At 33.1% G+C, this 17116-nt stretch overlaps 1 protein-coding gene across 6 annotated transcripts in view; it reads left to right on the top strand.

Annotated features, from left to right (window-relative positions):
- Positions 1-17116, top strand: part of SMCHD1 (structural maintenance of chromosomes flexible hinge domain containing 1) — a 155255-nt gene that overhangs the window by 93646 nt on the left and 44493 nt on the right. For 5 of the 6 annotated variants that reach the window (XM_002926065.4, XM_034642912.1, XM_034642913.1 and 2 more), the window contains 3 exons: positions 8354-8441; positions 9076-9207; positions 10074-10226. In XM_002926065.4, the coding sequence (XP_002926111.3) occupies positions 8354-8441; positions 9076-9207; positions 10074-10226 (373 nt within the window). Of the gene's footprint in view, positions 1-8353; positions 8442-9075; positions 9208-10073; positions 10227-15163; positions 15291-15439; positions 15560-17116 lie in introns of all 6 variants that reach the window. The other variant, XM_034642914.1, reaches the window with a different exon arrangement.

Raw genomic sequence — 17116 nt, 5'->3', positions numbered from 1 at the left:
GCAGTTTACTATCCAAGTTTTTGGTAACTTCGAGAGGTGCAAAATAGTTACATTACACAGATTCTGCCAGTACAGTTATTGTCCAGACAGGGAGACAGATACCTGGTGCTTCCTGCTCGCCTGGTCTTCCCAAAATCCTTTCAAAGATTTCTTTTTAAACTTCTTTAGTCATCATCAGTAGGGTCAACATGATCATTATATTAATATAATGGTTATTTATATATTCAGACTAACTGTACCGAACGACTAGTTTGTTTTTTAAAATCTTTTTAATCTTTCATAGACAGATGCTCTTTTCATTAAAAAAAAAAAAGATCTTCTCAGTGTGCACTTTTGTTAAGGCAATGTCAGGTAGTTATGTGTTTCTAAATACTCTTATTATATACTTATATTATCTTGTGACAGACAAGGACAAATATACTATCATGGTCCTTTCTTATACTATGATAACATTGCCTTGGGTCTTTAAGGTATATTCATGTTACTGCATGGAACTGATTTAGACATCCAAGAAAGCATATACTGCCTTCTTTTCAGTCTATTAAATTATCTTTCAGTGTATAAATCTATTAAAATGTGTGATAATTGTGCTATTTCCTTGTATTTCAAATATTTGTTTTAATTGAATCATATTTTAGCATTCCAGGGTATCAGAACCAACATTTAGGAAATCTTTTTAAAATAGTCACACATTTTAAAGCTATAAAGAAGTAGCAGTTTTAAAACAGTGTGAATATACCAAATGCCAATGAATTAGACACTAAAATGGTTAATTTTATTTTATATGAATTTCACCTCAATAAAAAGAAATCTTGGGGCACCTGGGTGGCTCAGTCCATTTTGATTTCGGCTCAGGTCATGATCTCAGGGTTGTGATACTGAGCCCCACATCGGGCTCCATGCTCAGCGGGGAGTCTGCTTGAAATTCTCTCTCCATCTCCCTAGCCTTCTTCCCCTCCCCCCACTTTTGCTCGTTCTCTTTCTCAAATAAATAAACAAAAATTTAAAAAAAATAAACAAAAAGCTGTGTAGGTGGATGGGCAAAACAGGGGAAGGGGAGTAAAAGGTGCAAACTTGAAGTTATAAATAAAGCATAAGGATACAATCTACAACTTAAGGGATATAGTTAGTGTGTAACAACTTTGTATGGTGACTGATGGTAGCAAGATTTATTGTGGTGGTGATTACTTCCTAATGTATGCGAATATTGAGTTACTATGTTGTACCCCTGAAACTAATATAATATTGTATGTCAACTGGATTTCAATTTAAAAAAATAAAATTATAAAAATGGTAAGTCAGAAGGAAAGATCCTTAAAAATGATGTACACTGTCAGTTATACATGTAATATAATAAAATATGTATTAGGTATATTTGAATGCATGAGAATATTTGAGTTCCTAGTCACTGTGGTATTCTGCATGTAATCTCAATTTTTTAACCTTTTAAAAACAAATAGAAAATTCATAAAGTTAAAAGGATACGCAGTTTTGTGCCTTCTCCGACAATGAATTTCTGTGCAAACACTACTGAAGTCAAGAAATAAAAGATTGCCAAAACGGGGGAAGCCCCACCTTGTGCCCCTCCCAGTCATTACCTGCTTCCTTCCTGCTGTGTGTGAACACACACACTCACACACACAGAGAATAAACTCTCCTAACTTGGTTTTCTTTGCATCCCTCAATTCTCCAGTTGTGCCCATTTTTAAACTTTGTATGTATTATCTTCTTTTGTGTGCAGGTTCTTTCACTCAGCATTGTAAGCTTAATCTGTTGCATGGCTTGTAGCTATAAACTCATTCATTTTCATTGCTGTATAATTGCTGGATCCTAGATTATGTATATGTTTAACTTTATTAGTTGGTGCCAAGCAGTTTTTCAAAGTGTTAATGACACTTTATACTCCCACCAACAGTGTATGAAAGTTCCCAGTGCTCTACATTTTCCCCAACAGTTGGTTTTATCAGTCTTTTCAGTTTTCATATTCTGATAGGTGTGTACTGGTATTACATTTAGTTTACAATTTTCTCTTTTCATGGTGTGTTTATTGGCCATTTGGATAACCTTTTGTGAAGTGCCATCATGGCTTACGGATTTTTCTGTTTTCATTTTCATATTAATTTGTAGCAGTTCTTTATATATTCTGTGTATAAGCCTTTTATTAGATGTCTTTGCCCATTCCATGCCTTGCTTTTGTTCTGTATGTTATCTTGAACAAAAGTTCTTAATTTTTATATAATCAAATTTGTTAATCTTCTCTTTTACAGGTAGCCGCTTTGTGTCAGGTTCTTTCCTTACATTTCGGTCATGAAGCTATTCTATATAATTGTGTTGAGGGTTCCCTAGAACACCCCCAGGTTTGATGATGATTAGGAGGACTCGCAGGACTTTATTTATAGTCATACTTAAAGCTACAATTTATTACAGTGAAAGGATACAAAGCAAAATCAGGAAAGGGAAAAGGTGCATTGAGCAACGTCCAAGGGAAAACATACACAAATTTTCAAGGGTTCTTTCCCAGTGGAGCCACACAGGACTTCCTTAATTGCCAAACAAGTTATGATAACACATACAAAATGTTGTCAACCAAGGAAATCTTATCAGAGACTCAGCACCCAGGGTTTTATGGGGGTCTGGTCACATAAGGGTCCTCTGCCTAGTACATATCAAAATTTACATTCCCAGAAGGAAAGCAAGGGTTTAGCATAAACCATATTGTTTGTAGAAATACTTGAAGCATTGTGAGCCACTCTTACCAGCTAATGGTGGGAATCTTTCTGAAATCTGAGTTCACAGATGCTAGCTAAGGACTAAGCTTGTAAGCAGGGCTTTCTATCTACTTTATTTAAAGTTTTTAAAATTTATTTAAGTAATCACTACACCCAACGTGGGGCTCGAACTCATGACCCTGAGATCAGTAGTTGGATGCTCTTCTGACTGAGCCAGCCAGGCACCCCAACTTTGTTAAATTTTTTAAATTATAATTTGTACAGTTATGCTTGGAATTAATATTTTTAATGTATGCTATGAGGTATAAGTGTACGTCAAGTTTTGTCTTTATGTATAAAACTATATAAACAGTTGTGGCTGCGTTATTTATTGAGATCATTTTTTTGCAGTGCCATCTTTATTTTAAATCATATGTCCACATGTGTGTGCATTTGACTCCCTATTTTTATTTCTTCGCCTGTTTGTCTGTATTTTGCCATACTGTACTTTCTTGTTAAGTCTGGTATCTTATAGAACAAGTCCTCTCACCGTGTTCTTCATGCATATCTTGACCCTTTATTTTCCATATAAATTTTAGAATCAGATTATCAAATTCAAATAACACAAACACAATTTCAATAACAATACCTGTTGGGATTTTGTTTTGGTAGCAATTTGGGAACATCTTACAATCTACTAATATGTCATATTCTTCATATTCCTCTATTTAAATTTCTTTAATTTCTCTATATCATTTTGTAATATTTTGAATCAAAGTGTCATACATCTTTCCTTAGATTAATTACTAAATAGCTGATATCTTTTCCAGTTTTATTGAGATATAATTGACATGATATTGTATTAGTTTAAGGTGTACAGCATAATGATTTGAGAGATATATATCCATCCATCCATCCATCCATCCATCCATCCATCCATCCATCCATATGTTTTCCATAATAGTTCGGTTACCATCCGTCACCTTACACAGCTACAATTTTTTTTTTCTTGTAGTGGAAACTTTTAAGATTTACTCTCTTAGCAACTTTCAAATAAACACTACAGTATTGTTAACTGTAGTCACCACCTGCACAGTACTTCCCCGGGATTTGCCTTTTAGCTGAAACTTTGTGCCTCTTGACCACCTTTGCTCATTTCCCCCACCTCGCCCATCTCCCAGTTGCTACCTCTGGCAAGGACCACTCTGTTCTTTGTATCTACAAATTTGAGTTTTTTAGATTCTACATATAAGTGAAATAATAGAGTATTTTTGTATTTGTCATTTATTTCACTTAGCATAATGCCTAGATAATATTGTGGATGCTATTATAAACAAATCCTTTAAAATTTTTTATTTTATGTTTGTTGTTGGTTACAGAACTCTAGTTGATTTGTGTATATTAACCTTGTAGCCAGCATCTCTCCTAGCCTCCTTAATTTCCAGTTTTATTTATAGATTCTTTGGGATTTCAAAATATTTGCACAATCATGTCTGTGAATAATGATAGGTTGATTACTTTCTAGTCATTGTACATTTTCCCTTTCTTGCCATACTGCACTGGCTTGGACTTAGAGTAAAATGTTAAATAGACATGATGAAGTGATCATCCTAATTTCATTCCCAATCCCTAATTTTCATTGGTAGGTACCTTTATCAGACTGTTCCTTTCTAATCATTAGTAAGAATTTCTGTTTATTATGAATTGACAGATTTCATCATCTTATTAAGGTAATATGTGATATTTTTCCTTTCTTTTTTAATGTGCTAAGTTCTACAGAACATTAATTTTCTGAATGTTCATTCAGCCAGTCTTGCATTACTGGAGTAAACCCAGTTTTGTCATGATGCATAAACTCTTTTATTTATTGGTGGATTTGTTTTGCTAATAGTTTGTTTGGAATTTTTCCATCTACACTAATGGGTCAAGATTTCCTGCACTTTTCTTATATATTTTTAGGTTTGGTGTCTAGGTCATATATGCTTCACTACAGTAATTGGGGAAAGTAGTCCCTAAGTCTTGGTGTTTTTTCTGGATTTTGTGTGAGAGTTGTCATAATTTCTCCCTTAAATGTTTGGTAGATTCATCAGTGAAGCCATTTGTGCCTGGAGTTTAGGGAAGGAAGGTTGTACTTATGGATTCAGTTTCTTCAAATTCAGTAGTTATATAAGTATTTGTATTTCCTGTGTCATCTTTGGTCAGTTTTGGTAACTTAAAATTTTTAATTTGTCAGTCTTATCTAAATTTTGAAAGTTGTTCACAGTTTATTTTGTCTGTAGAATCTGTAGTGATCTCTCATTGTTAACATTATTTGTACTTTTTTTTTTTTAGATTTTTTTATCAGAGAGGGAGAGCACGAGAAAGGGGAGGGTCAGAGGGAGAAGCAGACTTCCCAATGAGTGGGGAGCCTGATGCAGAACTCAATCCTGGGACTCCGGGATCTTAGCCTGAGCCAAAGGCAGACACTTAACTGACTGAGCCACCCAGGCACCCTATTTGTACTTTCTGTTACTTGATTAATCTTACCAGGGGATGTAAATTTTGTCGGTCTTTTCAAAGAACCAAGTTCTGCCTTTTTAAAACTTCTTGAGATTGTTGCTTAACATGTTCATTTTCAACCTGTGTATACATATACATGTGTATACATAAATTATATATTTATGTGTACATATATATAGAGAGAGAGCTATAAATTTACCAGGATTTTTTACATTGTATTTTCATTATTATTTAGATCAAGGTATTTTATAATTCCCATTGTAATTTCATCTTCTACCTATGGCTGTTTTTCAGAAGTATATTGTTTAATTTCTAAATTGTGGGATTTTCTTATTCTCTTATTGATTTCTAGATTAATTCCTCTGTGGTCAGAGAGCCTGCCTTGTGCAATTTCATTCCCTTGAAACTAACGGATAATTGTTTTTCCCTTTGTGGAAAACAGTATGTGCATATGGTCAATTTTTGTAAATATTTTGTGTGTACTAGAAAATCATGCAAACTGCATGTACAGTGTTATGTTCATTAATTCAAAATTTTGGTAATCACTGTGTTTCATTTTTCTATATTTAAATTTTTTTTGAAATATTTAAAATTTTTCTATCTATATTTTTTAAAGCAATGTAGTAAATCTCCCGTTGTGGGTGTGGATTTGTTTATTTTCCCTCTTGGTTCTGTTAGTGTTATTTTGAGGCTATATTGTTATTTACATAAGATTTACATTATACTTTTCTGACAAATTGAATTAGCTATCATTATGAAGTATACCTGTTCTCTAGTAATGCTTTTTGCTTGAAAATCTGCTTTGATAACAGTATACCAACTTTCCATATGAGTGACATGCAGAAGCTACTTTAGCGATCATGGAAGTTAGTATTTGTATAAGTATCCTTTTTTCATTACTTTTACATCTTCATATTTTAAGTGATCATTTACAGATGGCATTATAGTTTGGTTTTTTTTTAATATTTTATTTATTTGTCAGAGAGAGAGAGTGCACAAGTGGGGGGGGCAGCAGGCAAAGGGAGAAGCAGTCTCCCTGCTGAGCAGGGAGCCTGACCCAGGACTCGATCCCAGAACTCTGGGATCATGACCCGAACTGACGGTAGACCTTCAACCAGCTGAGCCACCCAGGCGTCCCTGTAATTGTTTTTTTAAAAATAATTTTTAATTGAAAAGTTTAGATCATACAAATAATTACCAAAAGCACTTGTTTTTTATTTGATCCTGTTTATTCTTTGTTCCTTTTTCTTTTGAATTTATTGTTTTTAATTATCATGTTTTACTCCTTATTAACTTGGTAGTTTGTAGTCTTATTATTTTCTTAAGTGATTTTTTTTTAAGTTTTTATTTATTTATATGACAGAGCGAGAGAGCACAAGTAGGGGGAACAGTAGAGGAAGAGGGAGAAGCAGGCTCCCCACTGAGCAGAGAGCCCGATGCAGAGCTCGATGTGGAGCTCGATCCCAGGACCCTGGATCATGACCTGAGCTGAAGGCAGACACTTAACCATCTGAGCCACCCAGGCGCCCCTCTTAAGTGATCTTTTTGAGACACTACAACATGAATAGTTGACATTCTATACCAATGTGTGATGACACTTTGCATTTTGAATCTTAGAAGGCTTAAACATCATTTCCCCTCTTGCAACTTAGATGGTTTTGTTGTGTATATTAAACGTATCAATACGTTATTATTTCACATAGTTAGTGTTCATGTAGATTTACCAGCTCATTTATTCTTTCTGTTAATCTTCAACTCAGGTTTTCCATCTAGTATCATTTTCCATCTGAGGAAGTTCCTTTACTACTTCCTTTAGTGTACATCTGCTGGTGATGAATTACCTCATTTTCACCTGAAAATATATTTATTCCACCTTCATACTAGAAGAGTAGTTTTCTTGAAAATGATATTTTATATTGGCGGTTTCTTTCTTGCTGTACTTTTAAGCCAGCCTTCACTCTCCTATCATTTATGTTGAGAAGTTAGTGGTCAGCATTTTTTTTTTTTTAAAGATTTATTTGGCAGAGAGAGAATGTGTGCATGGGTCCAAGGAGAGGGAGAGTCTTAAGCAGATGTGGGGCTTGATCTCAAGACCCTGGTGAGATCACAACCTGAGCCAAAACCATTAGTTGGTCCCTTAACCAGCTGTACCACCGAGGCACCCCAGCCTTATTGTTACTTTGAAAAGGAATTATTTTCACTCGTCTTTCGTTGTTTTGAGTTTTGTTTTCAACAGTTTTACTATGACGTGCCTATTCATGGATTTCTTTTTATTTTTTCTTCTTAGTTTTATTCACGGATTTCTTTTTTTCTTCTTAGTTTCCATAGGCTTTGATTTTATGGTCTTTGTTCAGGTTTGAAAAATTATCAACCATTATTTCATCAAATAAGGCTTCTGCTTATTCTTTCCGTCTTCTTTTTCTGACAATCTGGTCCTTAGAATATTCTGTCTCTCATCCTCTTTTCTCTATTTGCCATTCTTTTTTGGCTCTCTTCATTCTAGATATTTTCTTCTAAACTGCCTTCACTAACTAATATCTATTCAATGTGTCCAATTTGCTGTTAAATCCATCTTTCAATTATCAATTTCTGTTTGGTATTTTTAGTGTTGTTTTGTTTCTTGAGGTCCAGTTCTCTATTGGAATTCTCAGTCTTGCCTTTATCCTAAAAAGCAGTAACCAGAATTTATTAAAGTCTGTCTCAAGTTCTTCCTAGTCTGTTTCAATGGGCTCTTGTTTCTGTTGGTTTTCATTTTGATTCTCTTACCTCTTTATGTACCTGTTGTTTGTTGTTTACGATACATTTTGTTTATGAATATTTATGTAAATAATTTGAAGTCTAAGGTATATTCTTTCTCCAGGTCAGGTTTACATTTGTTTCTGTTATCTGGGCTAGGAGCAGCCTGTTTTCATTTCAGTCCAGATACAGAGATTGGGATGATTCAAAGCTGAGTTGTTTCTCCTTGGGACCTGAGGTAAACCCTGGTATTATAGGAAATATTTGGTGAATGAAGGCAAATGTAGTAATAGTAGTTCTTTTTTTATTCATTTACTTTTTGTGGAGAGAACAGAAATGTTGATGATTTGAGTTCCTTCCCCCGTATGTAAAAATTGTCAATAATCCTTATCTCTTTCTTTCTAACATAGGGATAAAGCAATTCCTAACAAAGTGGGAACATACTGTATCCAGTTTGGGTTTATGATGGATAAAGCAAATATTCTTAACAGTGAACAGGTTTGCTTACTTTTTTTATATACCATGGTTAGCTTTACATTTTCTTGCTTAGTATAGGAATGAAATGGTTTTGTTTAAAAGTGAATCAATTATTGGATACAACTGATAATAAAAATATAAATAATGTAATTTTCAGGAATATTAGAATATATTTAAAATATGTTGATTAATATGACCCGATGCAGAAGTTACTTTTCCATTCCTCTTTATTTCGAAGAGTTCAGTAAGCATTTTAGTGTATATCATGGTAAGGTTGCTCCTATCAACCATACATTGCAAATTTTTCAGTTATTAACATTTTGTGTACTAGAATTTGGGATAATAATGTTTTAAGGTAGTTTCGAAATACATCATCACCATTCAGTAAATTAGTTTACTGAATTTTTAAAAATTACCTGTATTTTTAAATCCCCTGAATTTGTTCTTAGGTGGCTATTAACATTCAGAAATTTATCTGATAAACCTTTTTTTTTGAATTCTAAAAAGTAAGTTGATTAGTTTTAGGAGATAATGGAAATCTATTTTAGAAAGTAAGATTGCTTTTTATTTAGTATATGCTCGCATTATTTCTTGTCTTACTCAATACTGAACCATCAATATATTGTTAATCACAATGCTGTTTTTGTTTTGTAAGATTATAGTTGATGTTCTACCTAATCAGCCTGTGAAGTTAGTTCCTAAAATTCAGCCAGCTACACCAGCTGTTTCAAATGTTCGCTCAGTTGCCAGTAGGACTTTGGTCAAAGATTTACATCTTACTATTACGGTAATGTTTTATTTACTTCCAAAATTGCAAAGAGTAACAAAAATTAGTTTTAATCTGCAAAATAGTTACTTACAGAGTCAGATCTTAATTATTCAGTTTAAGATTTTAGGGAAAATTTGTGTGGATGAATGAAATATTCATAAACACCTTTATATTTTAATACAAATAGAGAATGTATACATACAGTGTATCCAGATATACCAAGTAGAACTGACTCAAAAATGCAGAAATTTGCCTACCTTTCTTAATAGATACCTTTTTTTAATCACTTATTTCCAGTATGTATTATGAATTTGTGTGAGGTAAATTGATTCCTCAGTGTCCGTTTCACTGATGAGAAAGAAGGAAGTAATTATTTTAAGAGATCTGCTCTGATGATTGATCATAGTGAGCTCCTCAAAGCTTCTGAATACTGGGAGAGTAAGCAGCAATAAAGCTGCCAAGAATATTGAAAAAACATGTAAAACACAGTAGTGAGACTCCACCTTTATGGAAATTTTCATGGTGGGGTCCTTCTTTCGGTTTTTTTTGCTGTTTTAGACAAGTGAATCATTCTTCTCTTCCCCCAAATCAATAGATGCTAAAAGTACATAACAAGGTGAAATTTTTAAATGGGAGTCCTTTTGATAAAGAAAGTTATAAACCATTATATTAGATGGAAGCCTCTGGTTCTTTTATAGTTTCTGGGATTATTTCCTGCCTGTAGAGCTCTTAATCTGAGAACTGACTTCTGTGCTTGGGAGTAAGAAGGATCAAGATAATTTAATATTTAGGGCTTATATCGTTTTTTCTGATATGATCATGTCCTTTTCTGGGTTTAATCTTCTTACCTGTTCTTCTAATTATTTTTTATTGTTTACTTGAAGGATGACTACAACAATCATACTGGAATTGATTTGGTTGGCACTATAGTAGCTACCATTAAAGGTTCTAATGAGGAAGATACAGATACACCACTCTTTATCGGGAAAGTGAGAACACTCGAATTTCCCTTTGTGAAAGGATCAGCTGAAATTACGGTAATTTTTATATCTTCTGGTAGATAACATTACTGTATTTAATAGTTTAAACCACAATGTTATAATGCCTGTTGTTTTGTATGTATAGCATGAAAATATTCTAAGTATAGCATTAAATTAGAAAGTGAGTGGAAATATTTTGTGATTTTGCTGTAAGCTATTACAAATTAAACCCCCGGGATTATTATTACTCTGAGCAAGAACCTCTTTTTCCCTGTGGATGACTGCTCTCTCTAATAATTTTTAGCTTCAGTGATAATATATTCATATATCTAAAAGTTACCATTCTGTGGATAGAAACAGAATATAACATAGCCCAGGTAAAATATGTACGTAAATAGAAAAATTTAACAAAGCAGCTTATCTTTGTTACTTTTTTTTTCAAAATGGAAATATTTTTACTTGTATAAAAAATACACAGTGTGAGCACTTTTAAAAAACAATCACTATTTTATCACCCTTCAGAGAGAATGATTAGCAATTTAGTTACTTACCTTCCAGACTTTTCTGTATATACACAAATACTGTATATACACAAATACCCTGTGTGTATATGGTTTATATACATGAGTGGGGTATAAAATTTCATTAATATAGTAGAACTCTGCTTTTATAAAAATTTTATTTAGAACATCTTTGGTATCTTCATAAGTATGTATATACCTACCATCATTGTGTTGATCATAATTTATTTGATCAATCCTAAGTGGAAATTTAGTTTCTTTCCAGAGCTTATTGTTATCAACAGTGCTTTTCATCAGGTTTCTTCTGTGTGTATCGTGTTGCGTATGTCCGATTGTTTCCTTAAGAAATTAGTAGAATTGGTGGCAGGGTATGTTATTTTAAGCCTTCTGGTTGTTAGCTGTTGCCAGTTGCTGTTCAGTTGATATTCCCACCAGAAATATGTGTGTGTGTCCCTCATAATATTAACCAACCCTAAATGTGAATGATTTTTGGAATTCCATCCCAAGTTGCCTATATTTCAAAAAATACTTTTGTTACTACTAAGGTTGAACATTTGTCTTGTTCTTGATCTTTTTAAGATTGTCTCTTGATGCTTTTTCTTTTGGAATGTTCATCATTTTCGTAATTTTATAGTAAAGATATTCATGCTCTTCTGTATATAAGTACGTTTTCCTGAGTTTGTCTTTTAGATTTTAGCTTTGCTTGTATTGGAGTGGAGGAAGGATTATATTTACAGTTCCTGCCCTAGTATTCTTATGCATTTAATCTTTGATTTGTCTGAATTTTATTTTTGCATTTTTTCTGATTCATTAACTTAATTTCTTGATATCATTTATTGAATAATTCTTCCTATACGTATAAATTTGAAATGTCACCTTTCTTGTATTTTTTTATTGTTGTCATTGTTCATCTTTATATCTAAACCAGTGCTAATACCGCATTGTTTTAATAACATTAGGCTTACAATTGGGGAGCCTGACAGCTTGTACCTGCCTTTCGGTGGATGTGTTAGTTGGTCTGTCAGTGACAGACTGTTAGAGCATTTTTAAAAGATTTTATTTAACAGGATCCAGGGATCATGACCCGAACTGAAGGCAGCTGCTTAACTGACTGAGCCACCCAGGCGTCCCCCCCATTTTTTTTTTTTTTAAGATTTATTTATTCTAGAGAGGGAGCACTCACGCGTGCATGGGGCAGAGCAGAGGGATAGGGAGAGAGAGGATCCTCAGTCTCCCCGCTGATCACAGAGCCCCACAGGGTGCTTGATCTCAGGGACCCTGTGATCATGACCTGAGCTGAAACCAAGAGTCAGACACCCAACTGAGTCAGCCACCCAGGCACCCCTACAGGATTTTCTTTTTTTTTTTTTTAAACTAAATTCAGTTAACATATCATGTATAATTTTTTTCAGGGGTACAGGTCTATGATTCATCAGTCTTATATAACACCCAGTGCTCATTACAACACATTCTCTCCCCAATGTCCATTAAACAGTTACCCCATCCCTCCACCCCCCAGCATTTTTATCTCACTTAGTTTCCAGTATTTAAAGTTCTAGAGTTTTTGCATAACAATCTACATTTCTGATTGATTTGGAGAATTCTAAAGACCTGGCAATATTGGGCCATGATTCTCTTAGGGCAGAAGGATTTTCCAGTCATTTGTATTCATGTCACTTCTTTTCATCTCTTGACATTGACGGCAAGTGTCATTTGTTACTTGTATTCACACTTCTTCTTTCATTTTTATTATAGTAGAGAGTTAAGTGAAATTTTCTTGTATTCTAACAGAAATTCGGTAATGAAAGCCAAAGGGGGGAGACATGTTGAAGGTGCAAAGTAAGTTTGTGTTGGAAGAATACACCTAGCCTACCCTACCTTTGTCCAGTTTCTTTGACACTACCCCACCCCTAGCCCCTTGTAGGCATTTGAAATTTCTACCCCAGCTATACACATTTGTGAAGTTAAGGTAGTGACTTAAGCTATTTCCTTGCACCTGCCTGTAGAATCAAGGCTTCGTGTCATACATATGAATTTCCACTAGAGGTTCCTAATACCACACTGAATAAGCAGAAAACTGTTGAGTTCTCCTTGGCTTTTGATTCACACATTGATTTAGTAAGTCTAGGGTAGGGCTCTGGACTCTAATACAAGTAGGTAATTCTCATCACTAGGAACATTTAGGAAATACTGGCTCAGAATATAACCAGTTATTTGTAAATGTTCCATGTTTGCATGAAAACAATGTGTACTGTTTTAAGTTATAATCTAAGCTTATTCAAGTTTGTTAACTATTTTCAGATTCTCTATATTATTTGCTTACTTAGATCTGGAAATTCCTGAAAAAGGTGTCTCAGTTTTGTTCTGCTGTGTATTTGTTTATTTCTCATATTCCAGATTCCCATTTGTGCTTGGATCCAGTTATGGACTCTTAAGTTCTCTTCATTTCTTTTATGTTTCTCCTTGATAAACTATACATCAGAGATTGCAAACTATAAAACTTTATAGGAAACGGGGCGCCTGGGTGGCTCAGTCGTTAATTGTCTGCCTTCAGCTCAGGGCGTGATCCCGGAGTCCTGGGATCAAGCCCTGCATCAGGCTCCTCCACTGGGAGCCGCCTTCTTCCTCTCCCACTCCCCCTGCTTGTGTTCCCTCTCTTGCTGGCTGTGTCTCTGTCAAATAAATAAATAAAATCTTTAAAAAAAAAAAAAGACATAAGGGAGAAAATTTTACATTTAACTACATAAAAAGTTAAAACTTTATTATAATCATATCTTATAATAGCAATATATTGATAATTATTGACCCTGAATGGTGTGTATGTAGAGAAATTCATTATCTGACCATACAATAAAAAAAATGTTTTTTAATTGAATTGTGTGGAAATATTGGTATGTACACACACACAAGTATTAGGTTAGATACATTAAACATATTTTTAGATCTCCTGAAAAACTTCTGCAAATCAATAAGAAAAAAGATAATCTAACAGAAAAATAAATGTAAAAAAAATAATTTTTAAAGTAAAACAAAATAAAAAAGAATATGAGCAGACAGTTAATGGAAGAGAAAGTATAAAGGACCAATAAACAAGCATGACCTCAGTACCAATCAGAGAAATGCTAATTTAAACAATAATGACTGGTTCTTTTTAATCCATTTTGGGATTAAAAAACTTCAGGGAAAAAAAAACTTGATAATGAAGTGTTGGCCAGCATCAGGGAAACTAGATATTCTTATACACTAATGATGAGAAGCTTAATCGACAGGCTTTTTGAAGGGAAATTTGATATTACCTATTAAAATGAACTGTTTATAATGAGTCCTATTTCTCATTATTCTAGAGAACCACCAGAGAAATACTGGAAGATATTTTCTTTGCTAAATAGTAGTTAAAAAATTTGAGCAGTTCTAAGCAGTGGAAGTAGTACTGTATACCTGTCTTGTGCATACATTTTACAGATTGGTATCTAGACATTCACTTGCACTGATCAGCAAATTGGATTGATTTCTGAAAGCAAACTGCTGAATTATTATAAAGTGTATGTTTTAAAAATATGAACAGTGTTTTATTTTTGTGTGTTTATATTCATGTAAATACATTGAAAATAGCTCTCAGAAACTAAGTGTGATTGCAGTTTGGTTTAATGGTGGGCTCGTATTCTGTATTTCTTGGAAAGAAGAGAATTGTCTGTAATTCGTAATTTCATTTCATGAATTGTTCTACAGTGTTTTATGGATTTAGGTTTTTAAAAATTCTACTTCCCTATCTGTAAATTGTACTAGTCTAAAAAATAAAACAGCTAGTATCTATTGTTTCCTATAAAGAATGTAAAAAAAGGTAATTTAGGATTTAAATAAATATATTTGCCTTATTTACTTGTTATATGGTATGGCCTTAAGCTAAATTGTATTAAAAGTGTTTTGTATGTGCATTAATGAAGAAAATACAATTAAAAAAAAATCTTTCAAGCTTTTTAGGACCTCTTGTTTGGTCACTTGAGACTAGTGGGTCTACTTCCATGGTAACAGCTGTAACTTAAACTCAGCATTGGGCTTTGGGCATGTCTTTGTGATTGTTTTTATAACTTTTATGCCATCAGCTGTTTCACACTTCTTCAACTTCTTAAAGGTTGGCATCAAAAAGACTTTGCAAGTTAAGATAGTAAGTGGCCATTGATACTTCTGCTCCAAAAGAAAAGATACTTTTTTTTGGGTAATTGTCTATTACATATAATTTTTGTATAATCTATTCATTGGTAAGCTCACTTTCAAACCAATACCAAAAGGTAAAAGGTTTTGTGTCTTGGGTTGTACTGCTGTTTTAATGAATGTTAATGAATCTTAAGGATCAGTCAGTGCCTGTTGCCTTTAAAATTTACCACTTACTTGGGAATGATATTCATAACATTTATACATTGACAAATACTATTTTGAATCTTGTTTTTCCTAACTGCTCTTTTCTTCTTACAGAATCTAGTGCTGGCAGAAAATAGTCCTGGAAGGGATAGTACTGAATATTTTATTATATTTGAGCCTCAGCTACCAGCTCTATCGAGAACATTAGAACCATATATCCTACCATTTATGTTTTACAATGGTAAGTTTTTAGGAAAATAGAGGATTTTTCTTATGTTTGTGGTATTTTTTTTTATTTTACTTTCCATTAACATGGTACATATTAAAATTGTGACTTGGAAAAGTCACAATTTTAGAATTGTTTTGAATTATCTGAATGTTTTTTCTTAGATGTTAAGAAGCAGCAACAAATGGCAGCACTTACAAAAGAAAAGGACCAGTTATCTAAGAATATTACAATGTATAGAAGTTTATTTGAAGCCAGCAATCAGCTTCTTGATGAAATGAAGTGTAAGTCATTTTGTATTCAAAGGTAATAAAAAATTAGGCTTTGGGGAATGGTAAGGCAGGAGGTGAGACCATGAGACACAAAAATTGTCTACTTTCCTGGACTACAAATAAACTGCAGAACACTGCAGTAATGATGTAGGGAAGTAAGGCAGTAATGATTACTTACATTCTTTGTTATTCGATCTCCTTATGATGATGTATTCCATCATTTTAAATACATTTATATCCTGCTTACTTATAAAAATTTGAGTTTTTTTTAAATTAGAAATCAATCTGTGGAAATTTAAGGCTTTTGACATGATAGTAATATTTATATCTAGCTCCAGGTTCTGGCAGAAGATATTGAAAGACAGTATTACTGGGGAAGTGACATGTAGTTTAATTTTTAGTTTGAGTCATGGAACTCTGTATTTTACTAAAGATTCTGCAGTGTGTCACACTATGGAGGTATACAGGCAGCACATACTACATAGAAATATGTAACTTATTTTTAAGTCAATGCACAATGTTTGCTGCAATTTGCAATTTTGTAGACCACTAAAATAAGACATTTGCTGAGTTGTGGTTTNTAAAAAAAAAAAAAGACATAAGGGAGAAAATTTTACATTTAACTACATAAAAAGTTAAAACTTTATTATAATCATATCTTATAATAGCAATATATTGATAATTATTGACCCTGAATGGTGTGTATGTAGAGAGATTCATTATCTGACCATACAATAAAAAAAATGTTTTTTAATTGAATTGTGTGGAAATATTGGTATGTACACACACACAAGTATTAGGTTAGATACATTAAACATATTTTTAGATCTCCTGAAAAACTTCTGCAAATCAATAAGAAAAAAGATAATCTAACAGAAAAATAAATGTAAAAAAAATAATTTTTAAAGTAAAACAAAATAAAAAAGAATATGAGCAGACAGTTAATGGAAGAGAAAGTATAAAGGACCAATAAACAAGCATGACCTCAGTACCAATCAGAGAAATGCTAATTTAAACAATAATGACTGGTTCTTTTTAATCCATTTTGGGATTAAAAAACTCAGGGAAAAAAAAACTTGATAATGAAGTGTTGGCCAGCATCAGGGAAACTAGATATTCTTATACACTAATGATGAGAAGCTTAATCGACAGGCTTTTTGAAGGGAAATTTGATATTACCTATTAAAATGAACTGTTTATAATGAGTCCTATTTCTCATTATTCTAGAGAACAACCAGAGAAATACTGGAAGATATTTTCTTTGCTAAATAGTAGTTAAAAAATTTGAGCAATTCTAAGCAGTGGAAGTAGTACTGTATACCTGTCTTGTGCATACATTTTACAGATTGGTATCTAGACATTCACTTGCACTGATCAGCAAATTGGATTGATTTCTGAAAGCAAACTGCTGAATTATTATAAAGTGTATGTTTTAAAAATATGAACAGTGTTTTATTTTNATTTCCTTGCACCTGCCTGTAGAATCAAGGCTTCGTGTCATACATATGAATTTCCACTAGAGGTTCCTAATACCACACTGAATAAGCAGAAAACTGTTGAGTTCTCCTT

Source organism: Ailuropoda melanoleuca, chromosome 14 (assembly GCF_002007445.2).
Source record: "Ailuropoda melanoleuca isolate Jingjing chromosome 14, ASM200744v2, whole genome shotgun sequence".
Classification (NCBI taxonomy): Eukaryota; Metazoa; Chordata; class Mammalia; order Carnivora; family Ursidae; genus Ailuropoda; species Ailuropoda melanoleuca.
This window is presented reverse-complemented; position numbering and strand designations above follow the sequence as displayed.